Below are 18,237 nucleotides of genomic sequence, written 5' to 3' on the forward strand. Positions count from 1 at the left end.
AGCAACTGGGCATGGCATCTGAAGCCTGAACATTATCTGTGGAATCAACAGTTTAAATTTGGTAATTGGGTGACGTGCCGTTTGCCGGCAGCGAGGTGTCGGCCGGTTCACTCGAGGTTGGGAAAATTTACTTAACGTTGTAATTACGAGGGGATTAATGGAGATCGGGCAAGAGGCAGTTACAACATAGCCGGGGGGGGAAATAACGCAAATGTTGTGTTTTTACTACATTAAGTCGGCCAAATACCAGGATGTGACACCAATTTGAAATCTAAACCGGAAAATAGATCCCTTCATGGTATGCAATGAAGTTCCCCCACATTTTTAACTCTCTCGTTGTACGTGAAGTGAGTACCCAACACGCTTTATAAATAAGGTGCTGATAACTTGAGGAATTTGGAGAGGTCTAATCCGGACACTCCCGGCGACAAACAGCGGGCATTTTGAAGATGGACTTTGTGACGTGTGCAACATCGCCGTCCTTTTCAGTGCGGCGACAGCGAAAGGGTGATTGTCAAGTGGAAGCCTAAGCAAGTGGCTGCCTGCCTTTCCCAAGTGGAAAAGTGGGAAAAATTGGAACAGTCAGTAGAGTTAGTAGAAGCCTAAGCAAAGGCAGCTATTCCCAAATGGACTAAGGCTTCTACTTGACAATCATCAATTTGCATTAAATTATTAATTGAAATAGAAGCCAGTTTAAAAAGTCAGATCCTGTCATTTTCAGAAGTTATCCAATTCTTCTAAGTAGTGCTGACAGATTTTTATTCAAATTTTCAGTTCTGTTATATAAAAGTAATTAGATTAAACAGCAGGGAAATAAATACTCATTCCAAGTATTTTTAGATAATGAGAGTCGCACGCCGGAGGTTGCGGGCTTTACAGGAAATGACGTCATGTACACAGCGGAAGTGAGGTAATGCGGAAGTGTTCACCCTGTCCATCGGTGTTGGCGGGGTTGATGCACGTCAGGCGGATCATTCTGCTTATGGAAGACGGAATGAGTTAAAGTTGGGAAGTGCCGATATCAGCAGAGACTGCGTGAAATTGGTAAGAGGAGTTTTCACCTGTGGTGCTGCGGTGAAATCGCTCGTGTCGTGTTGTTGTGTTTGCTCGACGACGTCACGTCAGCTCGGTGGTCGCGGTGTGTCTCGCCAGCACAGCTGTTCCTCTCACTGACTCAGTGTTTGAAAACACGAATTCTTTTCTATTAATTAACCAACGCTTTTGCATCAGGGTTTAGCGTGCGGGCTTCCGAAGGTGTGATAAGTTATTTAACGTGAGATACGCGCTCTGTCAAAAATGTCATTCTCCCTCTTTTTTTTTTGCCTCACTGCACCTACGGAACTGGACAGAGAAATATCGAGAAAGCGAAGTGCGCGAGCGAGGTAAAGTGGTTGACAGCCTCAGGTTCAGTAAGCAGCTAAATTACCTGTTATAATTAGGTAAAGAAACCGTTAGACACTCAACACGTTAGACTAACGGGCAGTGGTATTGTTGTTGTTGTTGTTGTTGTTGTTGTTATTTTTCAGTAGTAATTTATAATATCTGGCTTTTCGTCCTGTGTTTGCTTGCAGCATTTGACCTATTTTTACAATATAATTACATTTTTTCACTTATCTAATGCTTTTCCCCACCAAAGTGAATTAAGGTTACAATTATTACAGTTACAAGCTTACGGTTGTTTACGGCATTTATACAGCTGGGTAATTTTACTGGAGCAATTTGGGTAAGTACCTTGCTCAAGGGTGCTGAAGGTGGAAGTGGAATTCGACCCTGCAACCCTTGGATCCAAAGGTAGCAGCTATAACTGCTATGTTAGCAGCAATATGTATCAATTGGGTACTACAGTAGTGCTCAAACCAACAACCTTCAAGTTAGATTGATTTCTTTAGTCGCTGTGTCATAAAGACTCTTCATATAAACCGGATTCACGTATTTTGTTTGTATGCAGGGAGAGTTATTGTGGTCAAATAGGTGTTCAGCTGTTAAAGGGAGACTCTCTCTTAAAATTTGGAAACTTTTTATAGCTACGTTTGGGTTAATGACTTTTTTTTGTATATATATGTAAGTAATACGTGCCTGCACTTCCCATATTTCCCTCTGTGTGATTGGGAGTGTTTTCTCGTATTAGTTGTTTGTCCAAAAGTTCTTTTCCTCCTGGGGGAGCATGGTGGTGCAGTGGGTTTGGCCCGGGCCTGCTCTCTGGTGGGTCTGGGGTTCGAGTCCTGCTTGGGGTGCCCTGCGACGGACTGGCATCCCGTCCTGGGTGTGTCCCCTCCCCCTCCAGCCTTGCGTCCTGTGTTGCCGTGTTGGGTTCCGGCTCGCCACGACCCTGCTTGGGGCAAGTGGTTTCGGGCAGTGTGTGTGTGTGTGTGTGTGTGTGTCTTTTCCTCTTTGGAATCAATCTACCTATGAGTGCAAACCACAACAGGCATTTTACTTCTGTCTCATATTTGCACTCTGGGAAATGGCAATACCAGTAATCATGAAGGAAAAGTAAGATAGCAATAGACAAACTACACACACACTGTCAGAACCCGCTTGTCCTGAGCGGGGGCATGGCGAGCTGGACCTTAACCCAGTAGTGCTGGGCGCAGGGGGAGCGGCCACACCCAGGACAAGATGCCAGTGCGTTACAGGGTACCCCAAGCAGGACTCGAACCGTAGACCCGCCAGAGAATGGGACCTAGCCAAGCCCGCTGTGCCGCCGCATCCCCCTATAGAGAAACCAGTAGTTGTTATAGAGATGGACCAATAGGAGGCTGTTTTACAACTCAACAGACATGTAAAAGTAAGTACTACTGTTTTCTATATGCAATGAGTGGACTGTGTCTTAACCCAGTTTCACTTTAGTCAGCAGTTTTCCTTCATTCCTCTTTTGACAGCACTGAAGGTGTTCCGCCATGTTGGAGTCCTACGTCACCCCACTGCTCATGAGCTATGTCAACCGCTACATCAAGAACCTGAAGCCTTCAGACCTACAGCTGTCTCTATGGGGTGGAGATGTGGTCCTCAGCAAGCTGGAGCTGAAGCTGGATGTCCTGGAGCAGGTGAGCAGGCGAGCAGGCGTTGGCACGAGGTCTGATGCATGTTGAGACTGAATGTTCAGGAACCACACAGGAATACCTGTTCAGTGCGTGGAGCCAGTATTAATCACACTGGTTTGATATGTATGGAAAATAACATTCAAAAATAGCCCATATGCCATTTAGCTATGTGACATATGGGCTATTTTTACTTAGCTTAGAGTATAATTTCAACCTTTTCATCTTGAATCCAGAATTCTTCTTTTAATGTGAACCTATCAAATTGAAATTGAATAAAAAAGAAGGGTACATGGTAGGGAAAGAAGTTAACGCTGTTCTGCACTGACATGGTGTTGCTGCTGGAGTGCACTCAACACTGACAGTACCTGAACAGCAGATTGCTCGTTCTCTGCTTTCCATTTGTGCAGGAACCCTGTACCAAATGATGTTTGGTACACAGACTTAAAGCCTCGCATGTTTATCTCATGACAGTTTTAGAGTATAAACCACAGTACAGTTCTGGTGTTTAACTGTTCAGCGTTTTAGTATTTTTCTTGGTGCAGTTTGACTGTTCACTTTTATGTTTGCCCATCATTGTTATTGTGGTACACTTTGCTCTTATAACTCCTTAACTTTGTAAAATCTGGAATGAACTGAGCTGCCATGAACTGGGAGTGACTGGTCTCCCCCCCCCCCCCCCAAGTCCCACAGTGATTCCTGAATACTTCAAAATGGTAGACAATAGCAAAGGGCATGATGAAAACTGTGACAGAAAGCAGCTTTTTCTCATTGCACTGTGGGAATATATTACTTTCTGGATATGTAATGGCATCGTTGAATCTTGGCGGAATTTCTTCTTTTGTAGTTTCTTTATTGCCCAGAGTTTGGATGCAGCATATATGATCTGTAAAGAAATAATTATAAATGGTCTTTTTAAGTGAAACAGTATGGCTTCTAAAGCACCCATGCTGTAAATCCCCTATGGCACTTCCCTGAAAATGTTTAATTATTTGCCTTTGGCTGGGAAAAAGAGAATGAAATGAGCTAAAATATGTTAGTGTTATGGTTTCTTGGGACAATTTCTTGCAATGAAGCTTCAGTCAGTTTATTTATGTTTAACACTTGTGCTTGTCCTTTATAAATCAAGCTTTGTGATCTCCATCAAGCAGTAATATTTGAGTAGTGTTTGAGAAAATGCCTTTGGTTGTTTTGTTCTTTAAAAAGTGGGACGGAGGAGGGGAGAAACAATGCCTCGTATGTATTTTATTTTCTGCAGGCCAAGTTTCTGGCTCTTTGAGGAATTAACTTGGACTACAGGCCTCTTAAGCATATGTGCTGGCCGTTTTTAAATCTCCCAGAGGACTCTCTCTGTCTGTCAATGTCATCACTGTGCCACTGGTCCCCAGTTTTCTCCCCCCCCCCCCCCCCCCCCCAGGTCTTCTAACTATTTTTTTTAAAAGCGCTAAGCCTTCTGGACATTATACCTTACTATATTTATTCACTTATTAGTTTTTTTGCTTTAATCCCCGGCACATTATGTGCTCCTGGAGGTGCAGAAGTGATGATCTGGATCCTGTGCCTTTTTCTCTGCGCAGGAGCTGAAGCTGCCGTTCACCTTCCTGAGCGGTCACATCCATGAACTCAGAATTCATGTGCCTTGGACCAAGCTCGGTTCCGAGCCCGTGGTTGTTACCATCAACACCATGGAGTGCATCTTGAAGTTGAAGGATGGAGCTCAGGTTAGTACTGTGGCTTGGTCCTACTAAGCTGAGGAATTCAGTTTTTCCCAGTGCACGTGACCGTGAGCAATTGCAGTGGGTTGTTTTACTCTAAATCCTCACTGATCATAGACACTAATGGGAGCCATTCCAAAGTCCAGTTCAATTTTTTACAGACTTTGTTGGTAAATATCCTACTGGGCAACATGACTCTAGACATAATCCTATAGATCTGGACTGCTTTCAAAACCCCATTCCTCAAGGCGACAGGAGGGGTGTGTGCAGCTTTTTAAAGCGACTGAACACTGGAGCAGGTCCACAGGGGGCGGACGAGGATGGGCAAACTCATTAAATCGGGTTAATTCAATATGTGATTTCTAGATTTGCTGCTCAAATGTTTACGTCCCTAATGACCCGTGAGAAGTGGAGCAGATTAGCAGTGAATTTCCAGAATATCAGAGTAAATGTTGAACAAAGGGAGGGTGGTGTGTTGTGTGTTGGGCTGGAGGCTGCATATGGGTGGGGGGCGTACTCCAGAGCCACATCTACCAGAGACTAAGACCTTGTTATCACCATTTTCTCATTACGCAACGACATTTTACCCACGTCGCCTTCAAACTTGTTAACTTGACACGGCTTAAGTAGCGCAGCCTTGTGATCTTCACGATCGCTGTTTAATTATCCCCCCCGGATGGCGCTTGATGAATTGAGCTCATATTCCTCTAAAGGAAGGAGGAGGGAGGTGAAGAAAAACAAAACAAAACAGAGGCCGAAAAAGTAAATAAATCATTGCCTATTTGTTATAGGATGATGTCATGCCTCTGTGCGTTTTGATCTACATTTTCAAAAGCTGCAGCGCAGGAGGGGAAAACGGGACTCTGGCACAAGCTTGAAAGGGAGTCTGCAATGAGGAGCAAATTCTTGGATGAGCCATGTCGTCATTCACGCTACCAGAATTAAACATTTGCAAACAATCTTTTAATCCGTTCGTATCTTCAGGCCTTACTTTATGTGAACCAGTTGGGCTTTTCCACAGAGCCAACATTAGCAATTAGTTACTGTCATTTTTTTCCCCCCTTCATGTATATGTATATTTTTATTAAGGGTGATTAATTTTCCTCTGCTCAGTTCCGTCCCTTGACCAAAAGGATGTGGAAATGTCAACGTTTTTACATCTGAGAATTATTTCCTCTATTTGCACACTTTCACTGTAGTGTAAATGGTAATTTTCACAGCCTTTCTGTCCTTGTTCTTGAAAAACATAATGACTTTAATGTCCTTGATGGAACGTTGCTTACTCCAAATGGCTGGAGAATAGCACTTGGTTCGGGTTCTGAAGCATGCTCCAAATACATACGTTTCCGCAGTAGTTTTGATTTTGAGGTGCTTTTTCTCAGCCATTGAGAACAATCAAGCATTTGCATTAAGCATCTGGTTTGTGTTTGCTCTTACTGTGAGGTTTTTTTTTTTTTTTTTTTTTTGTCTGACACTGGAATAATTTTGCTTGCAGCTTTCAGTAAAATGGGATCCGTTTAAATTGTGAAGCAAAATGAATGTGGTTTTGCATCTGAATAGATCTGAAATTCAGCTATTTCAATAAACTAAAGGAAACATAAGCATTTAATTTAATAGACTTGTTGCAAAGTGATGGGTCAGTAAGGAAAGGAAATTAACTTTACTTTTTGCTTGGTGAAGCGGGAGTTCTACAGACCGAAATTTCATGGGCTGATGCTGTGTTCCTTTCCGTGAAATAACAAATCACAATCACGTGGAGTCGGTTGAGAAAACTAACTCTGCTTTTACTATATTTTGAAGTTACTCTTTTGTATGAGGTCAGTTTGCAAAGAACAGGAATTAAAGTCAGAGTAATTTCCTTTTGCATGATGACTTTAATGTACTGTATTTTCTTTTCTCTTCAGTGGCTGTCCGGAATTCTTATGTAGAGAATGTGAAAAAATTAGGAATTGAAGACCATGTAATCGGTTTGTTTAAAACATGAATTATGTAATCTGAAACTTTTTGAATCTTGGATGCATAAGACACGTTTCTCCTCAGGTAATGGCAGTGTGAAGCATTGTGCCATTGATTGTTTGATGCTGAGGGTCTATCTTACATTTCTGGAGAGAAACTCATGTTCCACCAGTAAACCGACGGTCTGGGCTGGTGAAGTGAGCAAGGCTTCAGCGGCAGAGCAGTACCCAGTGGTCACGAGCTGCCGGATTAACTGTGTGTGTGTGTGTGTGTGTGTGTGTGTGTGTGTGTGTGTGTGTGTGTGTGTGTGTGGTGTGACCCGGCATGTGGGAGCAGAAGCATGTCCTCGGCCCTATCCAACACGGAAACGGCAAAAGCGATTACATGTGCCGAAATATTTATATTATTTTATTTGGCTTTGATTTTTAAATATTTTCAAAAAGGGAAATGGAGTATGAAAGAGTGGTTTCCCCCCCCAGGTTTATTTTTGTAGAAGATTCTGGCGGCACCCATACCACCCATGGAGTTGCAATGCAGAAAGGCAAATGCAGACGTGTACGTGAGGCTGGACGTTTCAAGGCCAGATGTCTCATAAAAAACACATTTTTGGGAGAAGTCAATTACAGCTAATTATACAGGCTGCAGCCATAGATTCGTAACACATGAGCTGGAGCGGTCCAGAACTGATGGTAAATATCGCACTGTGCAGATGGCTACTGCAGGAGTGATCAGCTTTCCCTCCTTATGGAAATTCTAGCTTTGTTTTCCTGCCTGGCCTATAGCTCCAGGTCCGGACACTCCGGTGTAATACTCTTGCATGCTCCCAAAATGAGCATTTGCCACAGATGTTTTGTAAGTTTTTTTTTTTTTTTTTTTTTTTTTTTTGTCAAGAAAGGGATTTTGCAAAATTGCAATTGACGTTTGGACAAATTATTCGAGGGTTTGTGCGGAGACAGTTTGGACTGCATCCAGGTCCACAATGCAAGTCCGGGCCAAAGGAATTTAAATGAGCATCTACTGGTCTTTCAGTCGTTCACTGTCTGAAAGGGAGTGGTTGCACTGTTGCAAGGCAAAGCCATTCCATATGCTTCAATGTACTAATTAAAATATTGTAATATTACTGCAAATGTAGAAGTTATGGGACAGTTAGCATTTCTTAGACGTCACTTTTGGTTCGTTGTTCTTATAGGCTCGTGTGTAATGGCTGTTTGAAAATGACCATTTTTCTCTGTAAAGTTATATTACAGTTTTGTCTCAGCCCTCTTCATTCTGGGCAATTTGGAGAGCTTAAAAGGCGTTGAAAATTGTATTTAAAAAAAAAAAAAAAATTAAAACCTCAGTTTTATCATAATGGCTAGAGATGTCAAAGTATTTTGTGGTGATGACTGAGTTAACTTTCTTGAACGCTTAATGCTGTACACAGGAGAGAGCTTTTAGAATTTAAGCCTGAAAATGAGAATTGTATTGACTAGCTCCTTGGTTTATTTTCACAATTATGGCAAAAACCTGAGCATTGGCCTGAATAAACTTCTTTATGCCTTTTGAAGTTTACCAAGAAAATAGTGCACATTTTCAGGTTGTTAAATGTTACACTTGCTTTCGCTGAGATTTCTTCATGTTGGGATTTTGTCAAGGGCCTATCTGGGGTCGAGTCAAATGCAGAATTGTGTTTCTTAAAGACTGGAATTTGTCACGGTTGTATTGGAAGCGTGAGGAAGTGTGAGCTGATGGCTTGTGCTGACAGACTAATGGGCTCAAGCGGAGCTCAGTGACAGCACCACTGTGGAAGTTTCACTTCGGTTTTGGGGAGCTGTGTTCGCGCTGCAGACGTTAGTATAACAACGTCTATTTCTTTGGCATATTTCATGTTCCCTTTGCTCACGCCCAGCTTTGTACTGTGATATGGAAAAGATGATTGGGGAAATTATGGTAAGGCAAGGACTCTTATCCTGCTGTTCAAGAATAGATTTTGGTGGGTTTAAATAAAAGGCAAAAATAAAATATATGTGTCCTATAATACATGTATTCATTCAGCTGATGCTTTTCTCCAAAGTGACTTACAATGTTCAAGTACTTATTTACCCATTTTTACAGCTGATTAATTTTCTGGAGCAATTTTGGGGAAGTACCTTGCTCACAGGTACTATAGCCAGAGGTGAGATTTGAACCTGTAACCTTTTGGACCAAAAGCAGTAGCTCTAACCACTATGCTACCAGCTGTCTCACATATGATATAAGGTAATTCTGTGTGAAAGGTAGTCAAGGGTAGTATTTTCAAATTCATTTATAGACATTTTTATACAAGGGGTCTGTAGCGTTCATCAGATTCTTAAAGTGGTCAGTGGCTGGGAAAAGGTTAAAAACTTCTGCACTAGCAGAGTAGGGAGTGTAATGGTTTAGAAGCTGGATTTGATCATTCAGTCTCCTATTGGTCTCTGGGGTAGCTGAATTTTGCTGAATTCTCAGCTGTGAGCATGAAAAAATTGTGTAAAAATACTTTACATAAGTGTCTTCTGAGCTACTAAATTAATAAAGTAATGACAGATATATGATGGCATTTGTCCTTCCTGGTCCCTGATACACTTACAGCTTTGACTGTGAACTACTGCCACTGCTTCACTGTTGAATTTTCTCTGGATTCTGGTTGAAAACACCTGCATGTTACAGGCATCAAGCCATTTTACATGGGTCCTTGGAAGCCTCCACCTCTGATACAAATCTCCTATCTAAGCTGCGATTGGTAATTTCTTACAGTAGAATGTGGGATGTAGCATGCGGTTCTCTTCAGTACGACAGTAGTTTATATAACGTTTGCTTGTTTAGCAGACACTTTTCTTGAAAGCGACTACCAATGAACACTAGTGTTATCAGCCCATACCTTATCCACCCAAGGTGACTTAGACTGCTAGATGCACTACTTACAATGGGTCATTCATCCATATATCAGTGGAACACACTCTCTCTGTCACTCACACAGTATGGGGGAACCTGAACAGCATGTCTTTGGACTGTGGGAGGAAACCCGAGCACCCAGAGGAAACCCATGCAGAAATGGGGAGAACATGCAAACTCCACACAGACTGAGCAGGGGTCGAACCCACGTCCTTTCACCCAGGCCCAGGTGCTAGGAGACAGGAGCGCTACTTGTGCCACCCATAGTGTAGTAGGAAGTGTGTGGGAAGCTGGTGCCATAGTGGTTAGAGCTTCAACCGTCTGCTCAGAAGGACCCAGGTTTCAATCCCTTCCCCTTGCTGTATTGCCCTTGATTGAGGTCCTTACCTTGAATTGCTCCAGTAAAAACTGCCCAGCAGATAAAATGGGTAAATAATTTTGAAAGTTTCTTTTGAGAAAGTGTCTGTTGAATAAATAAATGTGAATAATGCATCTTGGTGGCGTAATAGTGATTATGCCGTCTCTTGCTACTAAAAAGTTAGGGCATGGTTTTGGTGAGGTACAGCTCAGCTGCTGCCCCGGTGAGTAGAGATTGCATGATGACCGCAGTTAACGCTCTGCACTCCCACACTTGCATAACCTCTCTGCTGTGTAACACTTTTGTTGGCTCTTGGACATGGTTCAGTGTGGCATAAGGAGAGCAGAAAGACAGCTGCCTGCTCTGGTGTGGTGTGTAGGCTGTTGGCTTGGGCTTCATAAAACTTTAAAAAGCTTGTATGCCACAACTGGGTACCGTCATCTGTCTTGTTTTCTAACGCTTTCTTGAGTTTAATTGTATTAAAAAAAGAAACCATCTTGTCATCTGTTTTCTATGCCAATGGTGACTGGTGTCTATAAAACTTTCCTCTCTATATTTACTTTGATTTCGGAACGGAAATGCCATCAAGTGCTGTTTAGTCTGATTAATTAAAGAAGCAACTGCTTGCTCTGTGGGCTTGTAGACTTGATGGCAAGGGGTGGTTGGGGTTGGTGGAACTGGGACTTGGCTTTCTAGCAGTTTCTAATGCACTTACCATAATTCTCACTGCGGGTGAGCAAAGTGTGTAAGCAGTGCTTTTGTTTGCATCATCTTGTCCAGAGCTGCCACTGTTTGTTGGCTCATAACACAATATAACAAATTTTTATTATGCCTTTATTCAAGTTCAAATTTTATTTGTCACATACACAACGACGTGCAGTAAAATGCTTTTCCGGCTGTCCATAAGACAGACTAATAGTAGAGATCATAAAAATAAGGCAATACAAATAACTAATCATAACTAAGGATTAAGGAAAAAATTGTTAGATTGTGTAATTTTAACTCAACTAGCCGATAGATTTTACACTAATATTTCAGAGTCCTTTTCGGCATTTGCTGACATTGTTCATGTTAACGTGTGCGTCAGGGAAATATACTTGGACCCCCCCCAGGACCTATGACCACTGTCACAGGCAGTGTTTACATAACCCCTATGCTGGAGTCTACGTTGCCAAGATTGTTTTAATTGAATTGTTATGTACATTGTTTGACATGCTCATCTGTTTTTTTAAAGTATTTTATTACGTATCTTTTGAAAGGGTTGGTTTAGAATAGCTTTGGTTTCCGGTTAAGATTTTTGTTGAAATTTAGTCAAATATTATGTAATTGTCAATCACAGTTCTGATTTATTCCTCTATGTATCACTGCTTGACCCCAGATGAAACCTGTGATGAAACCTGGACTTGTCTTTGTATAGAATTTCATTATGTAAATGAGATTCTGGTACAGTACCAGCTTCTTTTCCTCTTTATATACTCCTGCTAAACTATTATTTATTCACATTCAGTCAATCAATATGAAGAACCACTTGTCCTCAGTAGTGTTGTGGTGATCTAGAGTGTACCCAAGCAGCATAGGGCCCATGGAATGATACACCCTGGACAGGACACCAGTCCATTGCAGCGCTGTTACACACTCTCATTTACTCACACACACAAACCACGGGCAATTTAGTCACCAGTTTACGTGACAAATGTCTTTGGGCTGTTGGAGGGCGCACACTTGAAGGAAACCCACACAAACACAGGGAGAAAATACATGTTTAAATCCACAGGAGCAGGCGGCCGGATTCGCACAGGTCTGTCTATAGCACTTGCTGCCTTTCCTCTTAGAGCATTTCTTCCCTGTATGGCTTTCCAACTTCCTCGCCTGTTGTCTGTGGTGAGATAAAAGCAAAAGAACAAGTCAAAGAAAATAGCCCCTGGGAGTCTGCAGTCGGGTAGTAAGCGGGTAATCTACTCGCTGCTCTCCGGAAATCTTCCCTTTGCTCCTCCAGCTTGTGGAGAGCTGTTGGCTTACTCAGGGTTCCTACCAAATTCCATATGACCACCTCTGTGTCTGTGCTTGAGGAAAGAAGGGCCTTCTGCCTCCATGTTCCAAGTCTCATACATATGTTAGCCCTCCAGTATAGACTTTTGTTATTTGTGTTATTATTACTGTTGTTACAGTGATGTCATCTGAGGAGTCCTACGTTTTTCCCCATTTATGCACATGCAGGGGTTACCGAGATGATGATAAACAAATCTGTGGTGACCTGCTGACCTTCAGAGCGCATGTGCTTAACCAGCAGGATACCTGCTACCTTCTTATAAGTGTGGTTATTACTATTGTTTCGGAATGTCCTGAATATAAGGTGTTAATCATCAGGCTGTGTTTGTTTTCAATGATTACCATGTTAATTTTGTTTTGTATTTAATCTTTTTAACAGAGCAAATTGACAGATTTTTGGAATTTCCAAGTTTTTTACTGTTTTTGATAAGTTTTGTTTTTTCCCCCACACTGCGTATTGTGTGTGATGGGAGTGTCCTGCAGTGACCGAGCAGCCTCATCCCTCAGATGCTGGTCTTTTGGAGACCGATGATAGTTCTGGGCCACTTGGCAAACTGGTCACAAACTCCTCACATTTAGTGTTGGTGTGTTCCCCCCCACCTCCTACATCCTGGTGAAGCCCGACTCTTTTCCTTCCTTGCGCCCTGTGTGTTACTAACACATAATTGCGTTATCAGTCCTTTCAATGAATTTGAGGGAATCATGACAAAGGAGTCTTTGTGTGGAGCGTGTGTGGGTGTGTGTGTGTGGGTGTGGGGGTGTGGGTGTGTTGGTGCATGAAGGTTTTTTTTTTTTTTTTTTTTTTTTTTTTTTTTATTTATTTTTTTTTTGTTTAACTTTGTGTGGGCCTGTCTGTCACATTTTGTGAATCATAATGTATGTTTTTGCATCATCTATTTCTTTGCTTTACACCGGTTAGAAACAAGATAATGGCACATTCCTAGATTGTGCCAGTAGTGGTATTGTATTTAATAATTCTGAGGAGCTTTGTGTCTGTTTATAGTGCTGGTGCTTCAGAGCTTCTGGGCTGTGGATTCAGATGTCGGTTCAAATCCAGCTCAGTCTGTGTGGTGTTTGCATGTTTTCTTCCTTTTTGCATGGGCTCCCTCTGGATATCTTCCAGCAGTCCTTATTTCAGGTGAACTCATGACTTTAAGTTACTGCATGTGTGTCTGTCTGTGTCTGTCTATTATAGTGTGTTTAATTGCAGTGTTGTGTGGATAATTGTAAGTAGTTTAGTAAAATGTCATCCATTAATCAACCAGTGTAGGCCAGTTGAGTACAAGTTAATAATGAAGTAATACAGTAAATGGATAAATAATTAGTAGTAGCTTAATTTAGAAACCTGTTATGTTTTCTTAGAGAAAAGTTTCATATGAACAACTAATAATGCAACAGTCATCTTATCCCATTTTGTTTGATAATACCTTTTTTATCCTTAAATGTTATGGCTTATATAGTGTTTTTTCCCACTTTTTCTCCTCCCATGCTAGAGTGATTTTGGTTGTATTTTAGGACAATCTTGTAGCTGTATCAAATCAAACTTTATCATATTTAATTATGTACTTGTGCTTCTGTTTTTAATCATTTTTTTTTTTTTTTTAACTAGCAGCATCGTTTTGTACATTTCCATTGAATATATATTTTAAATATAAAATATCTACAAATTTTTGTTCACTGGACTTGAATAGATTCAGGCTGTTCACAACCTGTTGGCTACTGCTTTAGGATAAGTATAATAATGGTCAGTTTAATCGTTTAGTGGTTGTTTGTTTTGGACAAAAGAGTTCACTCACTCCTGTTCCAATGTGCATTAGTTTGAAGCAACAGGAGGACTCCTCCCATCAGTCCCTGCAATTGCCTCATTCCGGTGATCAGTGCGTTCAGGATGTTCACTTTGTTGAGTTTAATCCCCCCTGAGTGCTCGGCTGAGCAGGATGTCCGTGGCGTACATCACTATGAACCCATTTTACCACATGGTAGCCCTTTCTCAGGTCCTGCTGGCGCGGTTAACGTCAAAACCACTATGGCCGATTTGGGAGAATGTCTTGATGCTTTTAGTCCTTTGTAATAGTCTTAAGTCATTTTATTTCTTGTTTATTTGCTTTCAAATTTGTCTTTGTGTGAATGAGTATAAATTCTAATTCTGTAAAGCAAATGTTTGAAGCGGAAGATTTCAGTAGTTAGAGCTTTTTTTTTTTTTTTTATTTTATTTAATCAAAATAGGAATCCATTATTGGGTATATTTAAATAACATATTGACTTATTGAACTTATTCAACATTCTGGAGAATGTTAACTGTTGTTTGGTTTTACAAATGGTATGGCATTACTTTGGGTATATTATTGAACTGCCAACGGCGTCCCTAACTGTGCTTTTATGAAGTATCTTTCATCATAGCAGGAATTCAGCGTTTTTTGTCAAACCACTTTTTCCTTGACTTTTTCAGCCTTCGTCCGTGTTCACTTACACCAGTTTAGGCCGATTGGATGGAGGTCGAGGATATTGTTGTAGGCGCTGCTCCAGACAGTCAGAGAAGTGCTGGATGGTTCTGAGGACTGATAATTGGGAGGCCTGCTGGGAGGAAGATCACTTACTTCCTCTTCATCGTAGTCATTGAGCCACCCACAGACACATGGGCCTCTGTGTATCGGAGTGTTGTTCTTCTGGAAGAGCCCCCCTGGCAGGAAAGAAGTCATCAGATGCAGGTGTGTCTCCAAGAACAGAGGCTCCACTTAAAACGTTAGCTGTGCCAGACGGGATGAGGCGGCCCATTTTCTTCCTGCAGTCGGACATCCCACATTGTTGTGGGATCACTGGACCCACAAGGGTCTTCCTGCATCACAGCTCCTTGCAGGTTTTTGCCTACGTGTCGATGTGTCGTGTGTCATGTCCGTTTGAATGTCATTGGGAAGCTTTTTTTTTTGGTGCTAGTGGCTGTCAGTGGGATTTGCTAATAACCAGGGTGTGGAAGTGTTTTGTGACTCTTCTTTGCCCCCATGATGTACAGGGAAAGCTGACCCCACATTAAGTTGTCCCCCTTCGATCTCTTGCTTTCCTACTAGCAGAATTAACTCTAGAAGTTCCACGTTGTGGGTGTCTGTCAGAACATCTGGATTACCTTCTGATGAGACCCCTCCCTTTGTCCAGGCGCTTGATGCCACCTTGGTAACACTGGTGTGTAGTGTGCTAGGTGCTGTAGGAATCTGAAGAATGTGTCCTCGAAGTGGTTGATGAACATTGAAGTGTAGGAGAAGATATATGGAGCTTTTGCTTGCATTGTGCCGGCTTGCAACATTGTGTTTTTTAAAAAAAAAAAAAAAAAACGAGTATAGAAATTGGGAATGGCCTGGAGAGAAGAAGGTGCCTGTTATCTCCACCAGGCAGCGATCTGCAGCGTGTGGGATAAGAATGGAAGAATGTAGCCTAAATAATTGCTTGACATGTCACTCTTCATGCGGTGGGGGGAAGAAAAGGATTCTGAAGGCATATGGTTAGCCGAAAAGATAATAAACACTGCGTGTGCTAGGAGAAGTGTGCTGACTGCTTGAGATATACCACATTGCTTTTTAAAATGACCAACATGATAAGAATTTACATGTGTTATAATTATACTGTAATTGCTTAAATCTCTTCCTCTTCTTTTTTTTCCCTTTTCACCAAACTTTTACACAGTTGTAATTTGTAGCTGACGGCAGGGTTGGCGTTCTGGGCCTCGTTGCGGCCCCCATGTTTAGAGGGAAGCGGGTATGAGGGGGGTCGGCTTGGCCTTCAGCATGCCTGGCAGTTGTTTGTTTTATATGCAATTCATACAGAAGTAATTAAATCGCGTGGGGGAGATCTTACTGGTTGCTTTCATGAGGAAAAGAACAAACGGGTGGGCACTATAGGCTGCCTGGCTACTGCAAGGCCATGTGAAGGTTGCTGTCAATCCATTGATCCTTTGACTGCCTCTGTAAAGCTCAACATGGAGCCTCCTCCAATATCACCTGTTCCAAATGGGTGAAGCGAAGGTGTGACACCTCTTCTGAGGTGTTTTGTTCTGGAATGTTAACATAGCAGAGTTTTGTTTTCTCTTGATCTTGGAACAGACCATGCTGTTGTTTACATTTATTCATTTAGCTGATGCTTTTTTCCAAAGTGATATACAATGTTAAGTTTCCTCCAATGATTTACCCATTTATACAGCTAGTTAATTTTATTGGAGCAATTCAGGGTAAGTGCCTGAAGGGTACTACACCAGTAGGTGAGATTTTGAATCCTTTGAATCCAAAGTCAGCAGCTCTAACAACTGTGCTGTCAGCTGCCCCTACAACCAAGGCAACACAACGGGTTCTTGCAGTGCCTCACAGCACCTTTGCGATGGATTTAAATGTGACTCCATTTTTGTGGAGGTTGCACGCTCTGCATTTTTGCATGGCTATTCTCTAGGTGCTCTTGTCTCCTCCCACAATTCAAAGCATCTTTCAGGTGAACCGGTGACTCTGAGTTGTGCTGTGAGTGAGAGTGATTCCCCTGCACTGTACTAGCCTTCCGTCTGGCGAGTACCCTGCTTCACACCCTATGTTTACTGGATAGGCTCTCGACCGCCATCACCTTGCATTGGACAAGCAAACCATGAAAATAGGATACCTTCAATAGTATTAATGTGTGCTGTGTAAGACTCTGGATATCTGTGTGTACGACTCTGCCCAGCTATTCTGTAAAAGTACAGAATGATAACCTGGTGCGACCCAACACTTCAACTCGGTACAGCTGAGGACCACATGGGCAATCAAGCTCTTAAGTGGCCCAAATGCAACCACTCTTTTTCCAGTTGTTTCTCACACCGAATGATGGAGAACATTTTTAAAACCATTATTTAAACATAATGGCGCACAGCATGCCGTGGTAGAAGACAAAGGGAAAGTTGTTTTAATTTGCGCATAACCAGAATTCACACAGGTTTTCCTCTTGCAAATGTTGACCGAGCTTAGAAATTATTGTAGTCATGAAACAAAATGTAGTGGACAGTTTAGTTTTGATTTCTTGGATTTCACGCTATGCATTTGTCCATGTGTTCTCAAGAACAAAAAAAAAAAAAGTTGTAAAATGCTGAAGCTTTTATTTTGTTACTCAGTTCTTGTGCTGGAATGTTTATTGTTGGGAAATATTAGAAATCAACTATTAGGGTCTATTAGGAATTGTGGTTTTTAGATGTCGACTTGAATTCCTTGGCAGCCCCCACCCCACACCCCTGTGCTGATGGGAGATCAGAGCCCACAGGGCCATGCGGAGGGAGCTGGGTGTACACATTGCAGTTATTAGCTCCCATGGGGTGAGGTGCCAGCCCAGCCCGAATGCTTCCCAAGCATGGACTGGGTCTGTGGTTAGCCTGTGGAGACATCTGAAGAACCAGAATCTCTCAGATCTAAAAGGAGAACACACCCCCTCCCCGCCGCTCCGTCCCCATATCTATCTCACAGACACACATTCACATGAATAACTCTCCCGATGGGAGATATTCTGCTGCCCTTCAGTCACTGCTCAGCGTGGTTAAGGGGCACGGACTTGTACCCATATGGTTGCCGGTTCAAGTTCTTGGGTCCTGTTGCTGAACGCTCAAACGAGATACTTTACCACAAAATACAGCTCCATAAATGAGTGAAACTGCCGTTTGTTTTCAGATAAGTAAGCAGTGAAAGAAGTATTCGGGCGAAACCCGTGAAGCATTAATCATTTTCGAAGAGCGGTCTTTCTCCGCTGGTTGCGTGCTGCAGGCCGAGTGCCGCGTGCGGGCCATCAATAGGGGGCGTGACCCTGATGTGGCAGCCTATTAAAGGCCTCTTCAGAGACATCGGAAGGGCGTTATTATGTCTGTGATTTTAGTAATTGCAAATTATTTGCTTCCGCACGTTTGGCAGCCACAGCGGAGCTGTTATTATAAGGCTTATTAGCTAATACTTAATTAGGTCTTCAAACACGCAAAGTGAGTTAATTTACCAAGCCTAATTCCAGCTTTCTGTGAACAGCTTGATTTTGAAAATCATACGTATGCTTGCAAGAATGTATTTTTCCCCCACTTGTGGCCATTTTCATCAGAATTCTGCCAGTTTTGTTTTGCTTTGCTGTTGAAAACCAATTTTCACAAAGGTGAAAATATTGTACATTTTGACATTTTTGGTAGGTTACGGGAAATATTGCTCAGCTAGATAATAGTCATTAGAATACTGGAATATATTAAATA

General features: G+C 42.1%; 1 protein-coding gene across 5 annotated transcripts in view; it reads left to right on the forward strand.

Moving 5' to 3' along the window:
• Nucleotides 1-816: 816 nt before the first annotated feature.
• Nucleotides 817-18,237, forward strand: part of vps13b (vacuolar protein sorting 13 homolog B) — a 249,181-nt gene continuing 231,760 nt past the window's right edge. For 4 of the 5 annotated variants that reach the window (XM_029245971.1, XM_029245972.1, XM_029245969.1 and 1 more), the window contains exons 1-3: nt 823-1,044; nt 2,883-3,047; nt 4,619-4,762. In XM_029245971.1, coding sequence (XP_029101804.1) covers nt 2,901-3,047; nt 4,619-4,762 — 291 coding nt within the window. In that variant the 5' untranslated portion in view covers nt 823-1,044; nt 2,883-2,900. Of the gene's footprint in view, nt 1,045-2,882; nt 3,048-4,618; nt 4,763-18,237 lie in introns of all 5 variants that reach the window. The other variant, XM_018762942.2, reaches the window with a different exon arrangement.

The sequence above is a fragment of the Scleropages formosus genome, chromosome 18, assembly GCF_900964775.1.
Source record: "Scleropages formosus chromosome 18, fSclFor1.1, whole genome shotgun sequence".
In the NCBI taxonomy this organism is placed as follows: Eukaryota; Metazoa; Chordata; class Actinopteri; order Osteoglossiformes; family Osteoglossidae; genus Scleropages; species Scleropages formosus.